Raw genomic sequence first — 22,050 nt, 5'->3', positions numbered from 1 at the left:
GGCTCTAAATGTTGATTGTACCTACCAAGTTTCATGGCCATATGACTATTTTTGCTAATTTGACCTCAGATAACCCCTGCATGACCTCAGGAGACCTTGACCTACTAAAACTTGTTCTGTCTGGGGTCAAGATGCACCCACCCACCAAGTTTGAGGAACGTGCTAGCCCCGGTCTCCGAGAAAAGAGGTAAATAATGAAAATGGGCCCTCTGACCTCAAATGACCTTTTACTTCAGTATATGACCTTGAACCTCACCTCAAAACTAGTAGTCAGAGTTTTACACCATGACCCACCTATCCTGAAAATCTGAAGTCAATCCGCCCATCCATGCCCGAGATATCGCATCCGGACCGAAGGACGGAAGCACGGACATTGCAAAAACAGTATGCCTCGCGGTGGAGGCATAAAAATCCGACCTACCGACCCAACTGTTTCATAAGCCTCTATGGACAAACAAACAATTTTTTTTTGGCCTAAGAGTGGACATTTCTCTGATACTTTAATTGATGAACAGATAAATGTGACAGCAATGAGACATTAAAACACATTTTACAATCACTTCCATTTATTGACTTTTTCTTCAGACTTTTTTTACACATATGATGAGTGTAGAAAAATATGGTAACATTTTACCTTCTGTATTTTTACATTGTTTCTATATATGTGACATGATCTGGTCCATGGGGGCCAAAGGAGGCATTTTTGAAAATTGAATTACTATAATTATTACATTATACTTACAATAGGCTATCATTTACTGAAAACACCAAAGGCCTAGCATACTTGGTTCTAAAGTTTTTGATGTCTTTTTCTTATGTATTTTATTGTTTTTTACTCCATATTTTTACCTTAATCTCAGTTTCAAATTTGCCGCCTTTGGCCCCCATGGACCAGATCGTGTCACATAATATACTCTGATGTGTAGTCAGTTTGTTTATTGGCTTCACACATGAAATAGGCCACTTCACAATAATAGCAAAAGTAATGTTCTTCACAATATCACCTCATTTTGATGACGGCTCAACGGCTGAAAGATACTGTATGCATGCACCATGCATGAAAGAATGTGTTCACATCACAGGCAATCATACATGGACATACGTCTGTCTGCCGCTGAGCCAATCAATTTCCCATATATGTCATCCTGACCTCTAACTACTGCACAGTCAAGTAACAAATATTGCTGTTTGTAAAGGAGAAGGATAAACAAATTCATTTCACATCCACTATCACTTTACTGGCTATGGATATGTCACCCATCGCTTCATGATCAGGGTGAGATTGCTATAACCAGTATCTAGAGGAAAAACATTTTGCCTAATTTCACCTATCGTAGTGTTTCTTTACTTCAATCAAACAGGCTGGCCAAATTATATGATAACAATGACACAAACTAGCATACATGACCAGGGTCAGAATTTTATTTCACAGTGCAATCAATCTTGATTCTTGCAGAATAAATTTGCGGAAATCATTGGATTCTTGTAAATCAACTTCTGTGTAAACTACCAAAGTTTGTGAGATTCACACAAATCTGTTCACAAGAATCTTTGCAAGAATCAAATCTCACTGAAATTCTGACCCTGCACGACTGAGTGTACACAACATAAATTCTATCAATTCAGTTCATCCAGTGCCCTTTACTGCTCTCCTAACATCAGTGGAGTAGACAGGGTTTCAGCACAGGGAGGCACAAACTTGTGAATGTACAGACAAAAAACATGATATCACTATGTGTGTCTTGTCCCCCCTGCCCCCTGAGTTTTTTTGCACTGATTAGGGTACTCGTACACCCACTTTTCCAGCAGCATAATTATACAATTAATTAATTTTAATTTTTAACAATTCCATCAGCCAGCCAAAATGGTAATCCTCTTGTTATTATAAACTGCTCAAATAAAGTCAGTCTGCAGTCATGTAACCCGACCTACATCAAAACCTAATCTTGTTATGACAATTTGATTGATACGGTCGTATGCAGAATCTTGTTAGCTCCAATTTGATACCAAATTTGCTACCAAACACTCAAAAGTGACAGAGATTGATACCAGTTTATGGCATTTGGTGCATTTTCAAAAGTTGCAAATCAAAACGAAGCACACGGTCGAAATTGCTTAGCGTGGCAATATGGTCAAGCTTGCTTGCCCACGATGGGCCCCTGTTGACAATCCCAAGTGCACGCTTTATTCAATTGTTAATTTAAAACGCATGGATTGCCACAGTGCTTTACTGATGAATACTAGGGCACGATGCAATCGATATAACCTAGCGGTTGTTTCGGGCTATGTCAATGGTCGCGCTCTGCCATTCACCTCAACAGGTCCGCGTGGTCCGTTTGTAATTTGCAACTTTTGAAAATTCACCAAATTTCATATACTGGTATCAATCTCTGTGAAGTTGGAGTTTTCGCTAGCAAATTTGGTATCAAATTGCAGCTAACAAGATTCTTCACACGACCTTTTCAATCAAATTGTCATAACAAGACCAGGTTTTGGTGTAGGACGGGTTACATGACTGCGGACTTTCTTTATTTGAAGTGTTTACTTTTTCTCATCGAGAGCCGATGGTGACGTAGATATACAGTTTGCTGTATGCAGTATTGAATCACGCTTGCTAAAATTAAGTTAACCCTAACCGCCTAAGGGCTTTTTGGCGACAGGAAGGGAAAGAAGGAAGAAATAAAGAGAGAAAAGAAGTTGTTTGCTCTGGGTGGGATTCGAACCCGAGACCCCTCGCATGCCAGGCACTGGGTCGGCAACACTTAGCCACAGGTCTTGGGCTTCGCTGGCCAGCGAAACCGTGCCTATATATCACTTAGGGCGATTGCGTCATCACACCACGTGGGATGTATGCACGAACAGCGCATATATCAAGTAGTATTTTGTAGTATACCGTCCTGTTAGGGTTATGGCGCAGAGCGTATACACACCTATACAAGTTTGTCAGCACTGAATTCATACCTGCCTTGTTCACGGCCGTAGAGTTTATTTTCACTAAATTGGACTTCATTTTCTCACATCAAAATCCTTCAAAAAATTCCAAAATAATGTTTTCATGTATCCATGATTTATGTAGAGCATTTTAAATATTTAGGATTGATTTTTGACAACAAATATGAGCCTGAAAAAAAAAATAATCAGCGAAAGTGGTTTGATTGATTGATTGAGTGGCTTCTAAACAAAAACAAAACAACTGCAGTTTCCATTTTTCCAGCGAGAGTTTTGTGAAAGCTTGATGTTTTGTTGAATTTTTATCATCTTTACAATAATATGTGAACTATATTGAGGATGTTTCAAGGTAAATAAATAATCTATCCATTTTAGTCACAAAAATAATTTTGAGGTGATTTTGCAAATGAAGTTGCATGATTTGGGTTGTCAAATTCGGAACCATTCTGTTAAAAATTGGCAGTGGGACTTTACTCGGGGAAATAACAAATTCTGAAATTTCCCCAAATGTTAGGGTGGGACTATACTCGAAGGTGGGCTTATACTTGCGTCAGTACGGTAAATAGATTTTATATTTATATAACTTTCAAAAGAAATAGAGACATTATTACTGGCAAATTGAAAACAAGAAGTACAAAATTAGCTCATTTTGACTGCTGAGACTGGGCAAATAAAAGAGAACGTCATTAAAAACATATCGTCAGCCTGCTATACTAATTGCTTAAGTCATTTTTTACAATTTTGAGAACAAAGAACAAAATATGGTTCAAGCATGCATCAGTTACGTAATCACCCTAATTATTTCGGATTTTCCCTTTCATTTGTATCATTATCATTTGTTCTTGTGCAAAGATTGGTGAATAAATATGTTTAATGCACACTTGAACCATATTTTGTACTTTGTTCTCAAAATTACAAAAAATGACTTAGGCAATTAGCATAACAGACTGATGATATTTGCCCACTTTCAAAAAAATGACTAAAAATCACTCTACGTCACTATGGAATGTAGCCGATGAATTTGTCAATTTTGTACCTATCTCTTCTCGGCTCTATCTGAGGTTTATAATATATCACTTTACAGTTCATTTCATGTCTCTACACAATGTGAAAGATCCATGTCAGCTGACTGCTCACCGCTGTTACCTCCTCTGCTGTCTAGCTGCTTTGAACTTTGACACCCGTTTTGGAGGCTCCTCTGCCATTGGCTGGTTATCTGGTTGTGTTGGCATGGTTACATTCATTCTTTCTACAATGTTTCCTGAAAATACCTGAAAAAGATGGTACATACAAAATTTAATTTTTTCACATGTATAGACAGTAAAATCATTGAACTGTTAGCAAAAGCAGAAAATATATACATGGTAAAGAAGAAAAGCATGTCTGAATGATACGCTGATTTGGGCTGTGTCACTCAAGTTGATGTTTTTGTGGTTTTTGCACCATACATGTAAAATTAACAAATCAATTAAGGCCTTGGTGACTTTTGAAAAGCCTGATATATGATCAAGGGGATGAGTTACATGTCAGCAATTTTCAATTGGAAGACATCCAACTCATTGATCATGTCACATATACTGGCCAAATTTCATGAAAATTGTAATTTAATTGACAACAACTGTAGATTAAACTCAAGACTTTTGCTCACTTCTGCTCTCCCCATGGTGCATTTAGAGTTTGGTAAATGAGCCATGGGAGAATTCTGTCCTTTGGAGGGGATGTGAAGCTGTTGATCCCTTGTACAGAAGAACCATACCATACCTGTACACGTGGATCACAATCAGTTTAGAGAAGCGAAGGGTGTTATTTTTAACCCCTGATTGCAGGACTGTTCCCCACCTACCCTGGTGTTCAAATGTGACGTGATCAATGAGTCGCATGTTGCTTATATTGATTTTGAGATATTGGCAAAGAAAGTGTTCAAATTCTTTTGTTTTCTATTGTTTTCAGCGATTGATAAATTGATGTAACTTCGCAAAGAAAAGTCGTATGGGGTTTTTAGTTTCTGAAAGCTCTATATAGTAGAGGACCAGCCTGTAATCTCTGTGACTAAATCATAGAACAAAAGTTTGAGAGTCATGTTGGGATCTTTGATTGATTCTGAATAAATGTAGCTTGGGCTCACCTCCTGAAACTTCCGGGCATTCCGGGGAGGGGTCAATCAAGGTCACAAGAAGTCAAATTTTCAGAGTTGAAAATTTTTCGGAATGCCCGGAAGTTTCAGGAGGGGAGCCCAAGCTAAATTTATTCAGAATCGATCAAAGATCCCAAAATGACTCTCAAACGTTTGTTCTATGATTTAGTCACGGAGTCTACAGGCTGGTCCTCTACTAATGTCCTCTTTAGAAACCTACGTAAAACTCATTTTCAACCAGGGTCAACATGTGACTCATTCCCCTTGATCATGCCACAAATGGACCCCAATGCAAATAAGCTTCATATGAGGCTTTATTGGGTTTATCCCCATGCAGGTTGTCATACAAATCTAATAAAATCAAACCAAATATGCAAGTGGTAGGAATCAAGTCTCTGTCCTGTGTCAGGAAATTAAGTAAGAACCCTAATCCCCATTCCAGAAAAATACAGCACTATTTTTGGGGATTAAAAAATTATCCTGATTTGCCAAATGAAACATAGCTAAATCCTAATCCTTTCGTTACTTCTAACTGGCAATGAAAGTCAAATTTTAATATTTGCCCAATTTTGGGAAAGAATTGCCAAAAACATGCATTTTTAGGAGTTCTTCATATGATTTGACAATCAAGCCAAAAGACTTGCATAAACTTGACTAATTTCAAGTTAGGCATTCTAATTTTTGGAAAACAATCATTTTCTAATCTTTTTCATAAGCAATCATCAAAAAAACCATAAAATATTGATAATTTTAGCCAACTCTTGGCCAATACTAAGATTTTGAATGCTTAGACTTGTGCCAAGTCTTAGAAAACATTAAAAATTGCCTGTTTTTGTCCCATTTCCCCTCAAATTGCAAAAATATTTAAATTTGCCTTTTATTGCCAGTTAGAACTAGCTAAAAATTGGGATTTAGCTATGTTTCATTTGGCAAAACATGATAATATTTTTTAATCCAAAAAAATTAGTGCTGTATTTTTCTAGAATAGGGAGTAAGTGCATATCCCCAACAGATAGCCGACTGTAAATCACAATTCCACTAGGCTGACTAAATTTAACTGTTTCCAACTTCCACTTCTACTGCTGAATACTTACAGAATCAAGCTGCGGCAAGATCTGCTTGGAAGGTTTTTCCTTGATTGGCTCCGGAGAAGGCGGTGGACGTGCTGCTTTCATGATGGACTTCAAAGACGGTGATTGTGCTGACTGGACTTCTGCTGCTGAACTTGCAGATGCTGTTGCTGACGTCGCTGATGCTGATAATATCTGTGATTGCTGTGTTTCTTCTGCAAATGGTTGCATGGCTACATATTGATTATAGATGTCTGCTGGACTGGTTAACTCATTGCTACCACTTGGTTTGGTTTCCTATCAAAAGATGATGTTAAACGATGACAAGATTTATTAATAACTTGTTATGTCAGAGCCTGGGGGGTACTCGGTACAAATGACCAAATGTGCCCATCCACCACAAACTGGTTGTAAAGTCGGCATTTTCCATTTTGAGATACAATCAAAAACAGTATATGGATTTCTATCAAACTACGGCAAATATAGTAGGAATTTGACCTTTGATGAACCATAACTTCACTTCCAGATGTCAGATGAAGCTGATTGAGGTGTCATTTTAAAGCTGAAAGTGAATTCTTTCAAAATCTGCAATAAACAGAAAATGACCTAGAGCCGACTTTACTACAACTTTGTGGTGGATGGTCACATATGGGGACAAGCCGCAAACATGGGGAGCATTTTTTTTCAATTTTTTCGGAAAATAACCAATTTTGCCTCACTGTAGCTAACATTTCAACAAAATTTGAAGGAAAATTTGTAAAAATTAAGACAATTTGTTAAAACATTTGGCTGTAAATTTTGAATTTTGGTATATCAATGAGTCCAAACTGAGGACAAATTGGTATATTGATGTGCCCCTTTCAAATTCTCAGCGGCACACCCCTACCCAAACCAAACTTGAGTACCCCCTTGGGTGTGAGAGTCGAATATTCAAGTTAACATGCTATATTATGATACAAAGACAGTACAGATTAGGAATATGAGGTACTGCATATAGGACACTATTGAAGCCATCAGGTTGTCCCTTTATTTCATCTCCTCATCCTAGGACTTCCTCGCCACTTCCCTCAAATCATTACCGTCAATCTGTCTTGAAATGGGGAGGGAAGGGGGCAATCGGCCTCAATTGGCTGAAACTTGAAAGTGTACAGAACAAAAAATGGGTTCATGCCGAAAGGTGGGGAGGAGGACACATCCCCCTATCCCCACAGGATTGACGCTCATGCCTTGGACCCCAATCACATTTACCCTTCCACAGTCTACAAGTCCCGCGATTCACAATATGATTCAATTTGTTACATGCTCCCTCCACACAAACAGTCTGCCAATGACCTTGTATACACCATTTCTGATTAGCTAAGAAGGCGATGATGCAAAGTCTATGAGAACCTGATCAGCAGCGATGCATCCGGGAACTTGATTGCCAGTGTGTTGAACTCCTGGCTGAATAATCAGATAAGCGAGCAGCATGTGTTGGATGACGCCATGGAAAAAGTGATAGCCAATCAAACAGAACTTGTTCATTATCATTGGCAGACTGTTTGTGTGGAGGGAGCGGAACCAAACTGGCTGCTGTGGAGACTACCTCCTCCACAACAACTGCTGTTGGCACATCATATTGTGAATCAAATAAATTAAACCACACCTTACCTGCTGGTCATCTGCCTTCGTATGAGTGAAATGTATCGTTGATATCACCACATCTTCATCATCAGTACTAGTACATGAGGATCCTGAATCCTGCTGGTCCTTCCATTGGACTCTCTTATCAGCGCTGTCTGTCCTTTTCAACTGCTTTGATGGCATTTTAGTCCGAGATTCTTCTGGAGCAGTCTCTTGGGTAAAAGAAAACATTGGCTGTTCTTCCTGCTCTTCATCCTCGTCATAATCAGATAACCTGTCATGTTAAAATATAATGTGATCTTGTCAAACACAATTAGAAATTTAGGCTTTTATTAGCTAGCTTTTGACCATCACTTAAGGTCCTGGGCCATAAGAAATCACCTTATGGTGGTGCTATTCATTAAGGCTCACATTTTCTGGTAATTTTGTGTCTGGGTACCATATATGATTTATAAGTGGGTACTATCTGGGGTGCCATCACCAGAGATCAAGTCAAAGATGTCAAATTGAAATGTTGGCAAATTATATAAATGGTCTGTGAGTCGAAATTATATTTGGTGATAATTTTACCTGCAAAATGTTTAATGTAATAAACAACAGCTTTGTTTGACATTGAACTCTATAGTCTTTTGTAATTGGATTTTGTAGCTTGGGACCAAGCTTATCTGCTCACTTCTGTCACCAAAATTTTCAGGCCATCAGGTGAGGCTTATAAACATAAATTATGACTTTCGGGTAACCCACATAAGAGATTCAAAGCCGGGTACCTAAGGAATGGGCAGGTACCCGATCGAGAGCCTGCTTATATATCCCAGCCTTACTATCCATTATTAATATTGGCCTGTATTCCATTATGGTATACCTTATAGTGGTGTTATTCATTGTACTAAACCCTATCACTACACTCAACCCAGCAAAACTGTTGTCAAAACTAGAAGCCAACACAGTATTCAGTATACCATAATCATATACGCAGTACTGATGTTTACAAATACAGCTTCCATCAAAGAACAATACTGGATTGGAAGTCTACCCATATCACAACCACAAATCAAATCTTCTGTTGGTGTAGAGCAAACACCCAATGAAAACCTGAATGAGATTCTTAAAAAATGGTGGCAAGAAGCCTTCGGTTTAACGGAAGAAGAGTGACTGTGTAGTAGTATCTGAAGTTGCAAACTTATGCTCATTGCTTATCATAATAAAAAAAACACTAAAGGCATGGAAAAACACTGAAGGCATGTGATGGGCAAGAAGCAAGAATTAGTGTAGTGGCCAGAATCTCTGAGTTAGCAAATCAAAGGTAAATTCTTAATTCTATGCTGCCATGTTGGTATATTTGCAATTTTGCCTCAATTTCGGCTTAAACAAGCTTGCATTATCACCAAAGTTGTATACATTTCCTGAAATTCTGGCTGTAACCTACTGTAATGTACTTAGCAGATGTTCACTGATGTTATTGCGAATGTGCCTTCTGAATCCTTTATCCTACCAATTCCCAATGTGATTATCAGGTCATAATATCACCCTCATCCAGTGGCGTAGTGTGGGTCATCCAATTGGGGGGGGGGCACCGACCATGATTGGGGGGCACCAGGTCTGATTGGGGGGCACAAGCCGTTTTTGGCAATTTTCCTATGGGATTTTCTCAATTTTGCAACCGATTGTGACGCTACGCCACTGCCCTCATCAAATCAATGAGTTGAAGGATTCAGAGCTGCTTTATGGAAAAGCATACACTATTAACATCAAATTAAAGTGACCAACTTATGCTCATTGATCATGTTTATACAACTACAAATACCGTACAAACTTCTTGGTCATCCATTTGCAGAAGTTGCTTATATTCTGTGGAAGGTGGGAAACCAATTTGCATCTCAAACCACTTGTACGCCACTCTTGTTTCCTAAAAACAAAACTTGAGTATGCTTTAAAAACTTACCGAGCTAACTCATCCATCTCCTCTTCCTGTTTTTCCAATTCATCTAATCTTGCCCACAATCTCTCCTCTCCACTTGACACTTTTGTCTTCCCTACAACTTTATTCACATCTTTACTTTCATTCGAAGCAACCTTTGGAGCAACCTTTGACATTTGACCCGACCTTTTTGTGTCTGGCATTTGACTTTGCCTTGAAGTGTCATTGGTCTTTTGGTGCAATGTCACTGAAGCGTCTTTTGATTTTCGTTTGACATCTTTGTGTTTAGTTGAAGACGTTGATTTAGGAGATGTTGATTTTGAGTTTGCATTGTCAGCCTTTGATGGCTGGTGTGATATTGCAGGTGTTCCCAGATGCTTTGGTTTTGTGGCTTCTTGCTGCTTTTTTCTCTTCCGTTCCTCTGCAATATTTCATGAAATGAAGAAGAAATTACAAAACTATAACAAAAAATTTACTTTGATTTTAATAGCGTGCACAAACTTAAGCTGCAGCAAGAAGCTAAATTAAAAGGCAGTGATTAATTAGGTAATTCACATCATGAGTTTCATCCTGAGAACATTCTTTATTTCAAAAGGCAATGTTGCATTTTGGAAATTGACCGGATTGGCGCCATGGTCCCAAAATAACTAGGGGAAACACCTCAAGACACCCCAATGTGTAACAGAAAATGTGGGCATCGACCCATTCAATTGCATTTTTACTATCCAACTGCACACACACACATTGCCTCATTTCAAATATATAGTTTTAGTTTTGGTTTTGGTTTTGGTCACATGGTTTCCTATTGTCCTGCCTAACCACTTGAATCATAAGATATCGAACTCATTGTTTCTACCTTTTGTTTAAAACCGAACATTTGTGTAAGTCAGTTTCGGTTTTGGTTTCAGTTTCTTATAAGTGGTGTGGATCGTAAAATTATTTGATTTAAAGTTACCTACTCTAACTATACAAAAGAAATGTTTAAATTTCGTGCAGTGCAATATTCACGAGCAGAGAAGTCGAACAAAGCAGTCTACATTTGAAAGCATTGATTTAGTTTGAAAGCATTGACTTGAGACTACTTAATTAGCCTAAGCTGATTTCACTGTGAAAATATATAGACCATAGAAATATTTCCACAGACATTACAATAGCCACTTGACAGATTATGACTTCATTGATATAAACACTATTATGCACAACTCTATTTATGTGCATGTCGCATGACGGAAGATCAATATCATAGAAAGCTGGTTTAAACTAACTTTTATTCAATTTATTTATTGGAGAATAGAGAGGGAGATAGAAGAGATCGCCAGGGAAAGAGGGTATGTGTGTGTGTGTGTGTGTGTGAGGGGGGGGGGGGAGGGGTAAGGGAGAAAGAGAAACAGGGGGAGGGAGCATTGGGAGTGGGAAGGGAAGGAGGGATGAGGGGGGCTCAAGAGTGGAGTGGAATAATAGGGAAGAGTCGATATTGAGTGTGGGGAGGGGGAGGAGGAGGTTATATATAGGTGGCGGAGGGAACATAGGTAAGAGGTATGGGTTGTGCTTTCCGGGGAATAATCTAATTCATAATCAAATCATCTACATCATCATGCATCGTTTATATATCAGACAAATAAACAAAACACCCCCCCCCCCACCTCTCAATATATGCACATGGTTTCTACATGTAGGCCTACAATCAAGTGCAAATTTGCTGGGACACTTTCATAGTTCAATGACCCTCCCCGCACCCTTATGCAATGTTGTATACCAAACGCCTCATTTTGTAAATGGCCTATATTTTTGCTTCAACATTGGTTGGTGGGGGAGGGAGGGGATTCGAAATAGGTTGGAAACTATACAGATAAAATATCACATGATGAACTTCATATGACCGGTTTTATTGAACAGAAGGCGCGAAATATGAACAAGTGTCCCAGGGAAATTTGCACTTGATTGTATTGAAGAAGACAGAAAATAATCTATTACTTTCAGTAAACGCGTTGCTCGATTGACATGAATTTTTCACTAATTTAAAACAAATAACATTGCGCATTTTTTGGTTACTTTAATTGTCATTTTTTGTCAAACTAAATATTTTTAGGTATCAAAACGCTGTAATATATGCATTATTTAAGGCATATTTGACACATGATTGCTATTATAAGCGCATTATCTCAAAATTCACTTTTAAAACAATTTAAAACTAATCAAAATTAAATCATATTGGAAATATAGAGTACAATCGGTTAAAAATACCTACTGAAATAACAAAAAAAATCATAAAACAAAACAATTGTTTCCCTTTAGTTCATTGGTAAATGTAAATGTAAATTGGCAACATAAAGGAAAAAAGAAAAAAAAAGAAAGAAAGAAAGAAAGAAAAGAAAAAAGAAAGAAAGAAAGAAAGAAAGAAAGAAAAGACAAAAGAATAAAAAAGAAAGAAAGAAAAATAGCATTACATGGATTCGAACTCGAGATCTCGGGGCGAGAAGCAAAACAAGTAACTATATGCCACCGGAGACTGATGACACTTGCATTCGATTTCAGCGTATTTAATCCTATCATTGCAATGCTACTGTATTGTGTTATTGAGCTTCGATCTAATGAATTCATTCATTAAAACTCATGTTTTGGTCGTATTCATCATTTATCTAACGTATATTTTGAATATACACGGTCACATTATACATACCTTCCTAACTTTGATATGTTTGTTGGTAATCATTCGTCCATTTAAGCCAAATGAGCACGGTCTACCATAATGTTAAATAAATATATATTACCTTTTAGGTTATATTATTCTGGTAGACCGTTATTGCGTCATTAATTCTTGTTATCCTTGTTATAAATAAATTCGCATGAATAACAGCAGCTCAACCATGGTGTAGTGGTTTGCTTACTGCCTTGTGATCATGAGGGCTACGGTTCGAAGCTCATTGTCGCCGATATGTTTACCTTTAAATCCTGCTCTTTATCTCTTTTTTATTTTTGAATACCAATAATAAGCACATTTAAAATGTGTAATTGTATATAATTGTATTATACACTTTTTGGCATGGCATTGTTACGTTGAATTAGCATGTCTGTGATGGGTAGTTGAAGACCTATATTAAAGAGTTTAACGTGCATTCCGATAATAGCATTTGAAATAGGGTAATGAGTTTGAAAGATCAATGATGAGACAAACATCATGATTCTGTTCTATTTATTTCTATATTTTCTTAATTTCTTATTTGGTTTGCTTTTATTATGTTTGTAAATTCTTCCAAAGGAGAATTTATATGTCCACTCTAATATAACCAATCAATGTGTCAAATATTCCTTGAAAAATGCATGCATTGCAGGGTTTGATATTCAAAAAATGTTTATTTTAATAATTTTTTTTAAAATTGGTTAATCATGTAATGCATAATGAAATTATCCTGACATCACCTGATAAAAGTATGAAAATCAAAAAAAGAGATCAAGAGTTATGACGAGTTGATTGATATTACTAGTTTATTTCTTCGCATCCCCTCTACAATCAAGTGCAAATTTGCTTGGACACTTTGATTGTTCAATGACCCTCCCCGCCCCCCTTATTCAATGTTGTTTTCTTAACGCCTCATTTTTTAAATGGCCTATATTTTTGCTTCAACATTGGTTGGTGGGGGGAGGGAGGGGATTAGAAATAGGTTGGAAACTATACAGATAAAATATCACATGATGAACTTCATATGACCGGTTTTATTGAACAGAAGGCGCGAAATATGAACAAGTGTCCCAGAGAAATTTGCACTTGATTGTATTAAAAAAGAAAAAAAATAATCTATTACTTTCAGTAAAATTACCATAACTCGCAAATGCGTTGCTCAATTGACGTGATTTTTTCACTAATTTAAAACATATAACATTGCGCATTTTTTGGTTACTTTAATTGTCATTTTTGTCAAACTAAATATTTTTAGGTATCAAAACGCTGTAATATATGCATTATTTAAGGCATATTTGACACATGATTGCTATTATAAGCGCATTATCTCAAAATTCACTTTTAAAACAATTTAAAACTAATCAAAATTAAATCATATTGGAAATATAGAGTACAATCGGTTAAAAATACCTACTGAAATAACAAAAAAATCATAAAACAAAACAATTGTTTCCCTTTAGTTCATTGGTAAATGTAAATGTAAATTGGCAACATAAAGGAAAAAAGAAAAAAAGAAAGAAAGAAAGAAAGAAAAAGAAAAAAAGAAAGAAAGAAAGAAAGAAAGAAAGAAAGACAAAAAGAATAAAAAAGAAAGAAAGAAAAATAGCATTACATGGATTCGAACTCGAGATCTCGGGGGCGAGAAGCAAAGCAAGTAACTATATGCCACCGGGAGACTGATGACACTTGCATTCGATTTCAGCGTATTTAATCCTATCATTGCAATGCTACTGTATTGTGTTATTGAGCTTCGATCTAATGAATTCATTCATTAAAACTCATGTTTTGGTCGTATTCATCATTTATCTAACGTATATTTTGAATATACACGGTCACATTATACATACCTTCCTAACTTTGATATGTTTGTTGGTAATCATTCGTCCATTTAAGCCAAATGAGCACGGTCTACCATAATGTTAAATAAATATATATTACCTTTTAGGTTATATTATTCTGGTAGACCGTTATTGCGTCATTAATTCTTGTTATCCTTGTTATAAATAAATTCGCATGAATAACAGCAGCTCAACCATGGTGTAGTGGTTTGCTTACTGCCTTGTGATCATGAGGGCTACGGTTCTAAGCTCATTGTCGCCGATATGTTTACCTTTAAATCCTGCTCTTTATCTCTTTTTATTTTTGAATACCAATAATAAGCACATTTAAAATGTGTAATTGTATATAATTGTATTATACACTTTTTGGCATGGCATTGTTACGTTGAATTAGCATGTCTGTGATGGGTAGTTGAAGACCTATATTAAAGAGTTTAACGTGCATTCCGATAATAGCATTTGAAATAGGGTAATGAGTTTGAAAGATCAATGATGAGACAAACATCATGATTCTGTTCTATTTATTTCTATATTTTCTTAATTTCTTATTTGGTTTGCTTTTATTATGTTTGTAAATTCTTCCAAAGGAGAATTTATATGTCCACTCTAATATAACCAATCAATGTGTCAAATATTCCTTGAAAAATGCATGCATTGCAGGGTTTGATATTCAAAAAATGTTTATTTTAATAATTTTTTTTAAAATTGGTTAATCATGTAATGCATAATGAAATTATCTTGACATCACTGAAAAAATTATGAAAATCGAGCAACGCGTTCGAGAGTTATGGCGATTTTATTGATATTAATAGATTATTTTTTCTCTTTTTTTATACAATCAAGTGCAAATTTGCTGGGACACTTTCATAGTTCAATGACCCTCCCCGCACCCCTTATGCAATGTTGTATACCAAACGCCTCATTTTGTAAATGGCCTATATTTTTGCTTCAACATTGGTTGGTGGGGGAGGGAGGGGATTCGAAATAGGTTGGAAACTATACAGATAAAATATCACATGATGAACTTCATATGACCGGTTTTATTGAACAGAAGGCGCAAAATATGAACAAGTGTCCCAGGAAATTTGCACTTGATTGTATTGAAGAAGACAGAAAATAATCTATTACTTTCAGTAAAATTACCATAACTCGCAAACGCGTTGCTCGATTGACATGAATTTTTCACTAATTTAAAACAAATAACATTGCGCATTTTTGGTTACTTTAATTGTCATTTTTGTCAAACTAAATATTTTTAGGTATCAAAACGCTGTAATATATGCATTATTTAAGGCATATTTGACACATGATTGCTATTATAAGCGCATTATCTCAAAATTCACTTTTAAAACAATTTAAAACTAATCAAAATTAAATCATATTGGAAATATAGAGTACAATCGGTTAAAATACCTACTGAAATAACAAAAAAAATCATAAAACAAAACAATTGTTTCCCTTTAGTTCATTGGTAAATGTAAATGTAAATTGGCAACATAAAGGAAAAAAAAAAAAGAAAGAAAGAAAGAAAGAAAAAGAAAAGAAAAGAAAGAAAGAAAGAAAGAAAGAAAGAAAGAAAGACAAAAAGAATAAAAAAGAAAGAAAGAAAAATAGCATTACATGGATTCGAACTCGAGATCTCGGGGGCGAGAAGCAAAGCAAGTAACTATATGCCACCGGAGACTGACGACACTTGCATTCGATTTCAGCGTATTTAATCCTATCATTGCAATGCTACTGTATTGTGTTATTGAGCTTCGATCTAATTAATTCATTCATTAAAACTCATGTTTTGGTCGTATTCATCATTTATCTAACGTATATTTTGAATATACACGGTCACATTATACATACCTTCCTAACTTTGATATGTTTGTTGGTAATCATTCGTCCATTTAAGCCAAATGAGCACGGTCTACCATAATGTTAAATAAATATATATTACCTTTTAGGTTATATTATTCTGGTAGACCGTTATTAAGTCATTAATTCTTGTTATCCTTGTTATAAATAAATTGCATGAATAACAGCAGCTCAACCATGGTGTAGTGGTTTGCTTACTGCCTTGTGATCATGAGGGCTACGGTTCAAGCTCATTGTCGCCGATATGTTTACCTTTAAATCCTGCTCTTTATCTCTTTTTTATTTTTGAATACCAATAATAAGCACATTTAAAATGTGTAATTGTATATAATTGTATTATACACTTTTTGGCATGGCATTGTTACGTTGAATTAGCATGTCTGTGATGGGTAGTTGAAGACCTATATTAAAGAGTTTAACGTGCATTCCGATAATAGCATTTGAAATAGGGTAATGAGTTTGAAAGATCAATGATGAGACAAACATCATGATTCTGTTCTATTTATTTCTATATTTTCTTAATTTCTTATTTGGTTTGCTTTTATTATGTTTGTAAATTCTTCCAAAGGAGAATTTATATGTCCACTCTAATATAACCAATCAATGTGTCAAATATTCCTTGAAAAATGCATGCATTGCAGGGTTTGATATTCAAAAAATGTTTATTTTAATAATTTTTTTAAAAATTGGTTAATCATGTAATGCATAATGAAATTATCTTGACATCACTGAAAAAATTATGAAAATCGAGCAACGCGTTCGAGAGTTATGGCGATTTTATTGATATTAATAGATTATTTTTCGCATCCCTATACAATCAAGTGCAAATTTGCTGGGACACTTTCATAGTTCAATGACCCTCCCTCAAGCACTTCTTATGCAATGTTGTATACCAAACGCCTCATTTTTTAAACGGCCTATATTTTTGCTTCAACATTGGTTGGTGGGGAGGGAGGGATTCAAATAGGTTGGAAACTATACAGATAAAATATCACATGATGAACTTCATATGACCGGTTTTATTGAACAGAAGGCGCGAAATATGAACAAGTGTCCCAGGGAAATTTGCACTTGATTGTAGGTCTCGTATATATCCATACTTTATGTCTCATCGATGTCTATGCATAACTTATCAAACGAATCTCGGAACTCGGGTGTAATTTTATGGTGTCATGGAAGTGTGCCACCCACGGCAAAAAGTCGCCATCCAGCGTTGATAGATATCGATAATGAAAATGTTACCACAATAGGCTATTATATACGTATGGTTATAGGCCATTATACTTTTGATTATATATACCCTCTTGTGTCCTCCCAGCACAATAGTGTTATGATTGCATACCAGTTCATCTCCACATTTTAATCCCTTGATTTTTGGTTTCTGAACAATAGAGAAACCAAAACTATATATTTGAAATGAGGGATTGGAGGTGGAATTAAGTGTGGACATAAATGTAGCCCTATACCAGTAATGACTATATAACACACATATTTCTCATGTGTGTGTCCTTGTTTGCTGTTGTTTACAAAAGCATATACACACATCCCTACCTGTCTTCGCCAGCAATCACAGACTTTGTGTATTACTATTAAAACGAGGATATATGTGAAACGATGTTAAAGTGAGGAAGACAATTCAAGAAGATATCTTACCCTTCCCAGAATCCTTTGCAACATGATAGATCATCTCATCTCATCATTGACACTCCCATTACTTTACAGATTCTATTTGTTTTCATTTTGAGAACAGAGTGGTTAAACATGGGTCGATGGTCAAGAAATAAACATATAGTAAGATCTGGATGTGCTCTGTTCATTGAGACACAATTCATCACTATTGACCCATGTTGCTCTAGATAGCAAATCAGTATGGAAAATTGAAATGGGAGCAATGCATTATGGGAAGGGTAAGATATCTTCTCTGAAATTTACCTCTCCATAGTCGTTCCTTCTCTGGGTCATACTCCTCTTGTATGTCTACAATCCCCTCTTTGTTCTCACTCTCCGCCTGGAATTCTGATGTGAAACCAAGTCGATCTCCAAGCAGACGTTTCTGCTCCTCTAACTCCTCCAACGTAGCATCAATTTCTATAAAACGTAAACAACGATACAATTTATTGTGAAATCAAAACTTACACTCCAAGCTGTAGAAATTTTCAAAATTGATGAGTAATGGACATGTTGTATACTGTATAGTGTACATTAAGCAAAACAAAATTGTACAATAAATGAGGGTATGTTCTCAGTAGTGATAAACAGAATTTTAAAAATATACTCACTGAAACTTACTTTTTGCAACTTGGAATATGTTGCACCTCAAAGGGCCATTTTTGTGATCAACATGTACAGCCCCCCCACCCACACACACACTTTTCTAATTTTTATTCAATCAGAAACATCTGGCTACATGTTTGTGTAAAAAAAAAATTCTCACACATTCATTTGCTTGGCAAAAATATCATCAGGACCTGTCAAATTTGCTAATTTATGTTTGAAAAGTGAAAAATTAGACCAGGTATACAACATAATCAGTCTTGAACAAAGTCTAGCCCCTTCAGGATAAACACCCACCACTTTTTTTAAATAAAGGAGTCTACTCTACAAGATGGTGACAAAAATGCCACTAATTTGGATCCTTTCAGGCAAAAATAAAGCTTTTGTTGTCAGCTCATTTAGCCAATGTCAACATGGGGTATTCAGCAGAAATATTTTCTTAAAATACCAAACTTGCTCCTCAGCTACTTGGCACTTCACAAAATGGAAAGAAAATTGCGAATGTTTGTTGTCTTTGTCATTTAGATTTTTTCAAAAATAACGACAAAATACATGTGTATCACCTCTTCCAAACATCAATCTCTTGCAACTGACAGAGAGGATGGGGAGAAGAGAAAGAGAATAATACAGATACACTGACGATGGACAAAGACTGTACATGACTTCTATACATACGTTTCTTCCTCCTATCAATGATTTCACACGCTTGCTTAGCAGACCTCTCAGCAAACCAGTTGTCACCTAAGAGTACCATGATCTCATTGCTATGTATTATCTGCCCTGGCATAAAGGCCAAAGGCCCAAAAGGTACCTACCAAGAAAAAAAAGGCAAAAATTTTAATAATAATTATTATCAACATGCACAACAGACAGTGGTGTAGGTAGGGGTTGTGGCGCAAGGATACAAAATGGCGGCGCCCCAAACCCGCAAATTATCAGTTTGAGGGTTGAGAGCCAGAAAGCCTCAACTCACAATCACTTGCTCCCACAAAAATGAGCATTAAGTCACCAGGGCATTATTACAGATACAGTCCATTAATAATGACAAAATTCAATAGAAAACAAAAGACATTATGAAGGAAATATTGACTTTTGAAGACCAAAGTATGGAGCCAACTTTATGCTCATTTTGTGAGAGCTGGTCATAGTGAGTTACGGCTTTCTGGTTCTGAACCCTTGAATAGCTGATCCAATTTTTTTTTGCCCAGAGCGCTTAAGAATCTTGATCCTGACACCACTGACAATGGATATGGTTAGATTTGCAGCTGAGCGTTACTAGTAATTGTGATCAAAGATGTTAACTTCCAGTATCATATATTATTTGATTGATTAATTTCTTACTAAATTCTGTTTCACAAATGAATTGTGTTGAACACTTTATTTTGGTAAATTGCTGTTTAAAATGTTCCATTTATTGAGGAAAATGTCAGTCCCACATTTCTTTTAACTTGTATCATTAAAGTTGACCCTCTTGTGCCACTCAAAGGTACAATAGATCTATGGATTTCATTGTCTTAGCTTACCATCAGAGAAGATGTCTTACCCTTTCCATAATGCATTTCTCCCATTTCAATTTTCTGTACTGATTTGCTATCTAGTGCACCATGGATTGATAATGAACAAATGTCCCTCAATAACAAAACACATCCAGATCTTGCAAAATGTGTTTATTTCTTGACTATCGACCCATGCTTAGCCAGTCTATTCTAAAAAGGAAAAAGGAAACCTGTACAAAGTAATGAGATGATGTATCATGTTGCAAAGGATTCTGGGAATGGTAAGAAATCTCCTCTTGCTTACCATGACATCATGTGTCACTTTCTCTGGTAAAGTTTTCAATCTATCTTGAAGAGCAGTGTAGTCATCGTCAAATTTCTTCCTGGAATGACATAAAACAATGATTAGAATGGTCTTGCAGATGCTTGACATACATGTACCCAAACTATATCTGTGTGAACTGCCATAGGTATTCCTATCATGTTGTGCCCTCTGTGCATGGTTACGTATTAATAATCGCTTGATATGTATAACTATCAAATTATCTAGCATTTATCCAAAATGGGCCATATACGTGTAGTTTATTAGTTTACTTAAACCATGGAGGTATACCTCCATGCTTAAACATCTTATTAAAAGTTTATTTAACGGTGGCTGACCCAGATGACTGCTTTACCTCATCAACATACAAATTTTGGTATGAGATGGAAGCTCATAAATAACCCGAGTGAAATTTTAGACTTGAAATATGTTTTGTTTAGATCAGTGTTATAAAAACAAAAACATGGTAATTTGGCGGTTAGCGGTACGGGTACAATCCTTGGTACATGTACCATTCATAAGGTCATACTGTTCTATGGGCCACTAGGATACCCAATTTCAAATCAAGGGCTAAAGGACCATTCACTCAACTTCACTGTTTGCCGTCAAGACAATCCTATTATCTTTATTCACTGGTGAAGTGATGTAATTATCAGATTAACTACCATAGCAACAGGCATGACAGGGTAAAACCATTTTTTAATATACCACACTTCACTAGTACGTTCATGCTGTACCTCTGCATTGAACCATATCATGCTAATCACTCGCACCGAAAGATTAGTATCTTTGAAAAGAACTGTATTGTATTCAATTGATTGCAGACATGCACAGTGATGAGTGCAACCTGTTTATAGTGCAGCGCAATATATTCAAAAATTGTTTTACGCTATTGCTATGGTAGTTGATCCGATTATTACATCACTTCGCCAACGAATAGCCAGGATTTGTACAAATTACACAGAATTGGAAGTTGTGTAATTACAGATGGTAACAAAAATCATGCTTAAGTATGTATATCCACTTTACCATTGTGTTATGTTTGCTTGGGTGTCATTGTAGGACAATTCTTGCTCCTCCTTCAGACGAGCAATGTGTGCTGGGTCCATGACAACAGATCACTCCATCAATCAATCTGAAATGAGACTAATGTCAGCGGTCATTACAAAGCTTATCCATAACCTCATTAATAAACGCGATGCGTGCGATCCAATTACATTTAGTTATTTGTGAAAACGCAAACGCAAATCGAGGTCATTAATATCTCATAATTGACCGCATAATGCGTAATTGTTCCAATCTCGCACACAATTGATCGGCGTTTGTGTGTTGTTGTGCCTCGAACAAACTGGATTGTGCGCTACCATATTTGCACAGATTGTGATACACACTTTTGTTTTTGGTCGTCCTGTTTTAGCCTGATCAATTTTTGGAAAGGGAAGATGTAAAAATCATCTATTTTTATAAACTTTTGAGCAAAATTTTGTGTCATTTTGTAAGGTGAAGAGATTAAAGTGACGGTTATGAATGAGGTTAATAACTTTGCATCGGTAATATATCGGGCATTGTGAAAAATCTAAACATTTTGCTTTGGACCTCGGAATCGCCCTCAGGATATTCCTCGGTTCCAAAGGCAAAATGTTTAGATTTTTCACAATGCCCTCCAAATAACCGATGCGCAGTTATAACCTCTATACGTACATCACATGACGACATCATTATAAGATTCAATAACCTGCTTTTGCGTCCTGCCTGTTAAGAAATAAAATATGATTGAAATATCATGTTTATATTCATGGTGTTTATGGCAAACAATAATGTACTATATAATTGACCCATATTGAGACAATCATGTGATGTGATCTCTCAGGACCATAATTATT

General features: G+C 36.1%; 1 protein-coding gene across 1 annotated transcript; it reads right to left on the bottom strand.

Moving 5' to 3' along the window:
• Positions 1-610: 610 nt before the first annotated feature.
• Positions 611-21,798, bottom strand: LOC140136059 (uncharacterized). The gene is made up of 8 exons (XM_072157763.1): positions 21,197-21,798; positions 20,150-20,228; positions 19,025-19,160; positions 18,008-18,163; positions 9,719-10,115; positions 7,804-8,050; positions 6,178-6,450; positions 611-4,220 (listed from the first exon to the last, which is right to left on the bottom strand). Exons 1-8 carry the CDS (start codon positions 21,274-21,276, stop codon positions 4,092-4,094), a joined length of 1,497 nt encoding a protein of 498 aa, XP_072013864.1. The 5' UTR covers positions 21,277-21,798; the 3' UTR covers positions 611-4,091.
• Between the last annotated feature and the right edge of the window lie 252 nt (positions 21,799-22,050).

The sequence above is a fragment of the Amphiura filiformis genome, chromosome 16 (genome assembly GCF_039555335.1).
Source record: "Amphiura filiformis chromosome 16, Afil_fr2py, whole genome shotgun sequence".
Lineage (NCBI taxonomy): Eukaryota > Metazoa > Echinodermata > Ophiuroidea > Amphilepidida > Amphiuridae > Amphiura > Amphiura filiformis.
This window is presented reverse-complemented; position numbering and strand designations above follow the sequence as displayed.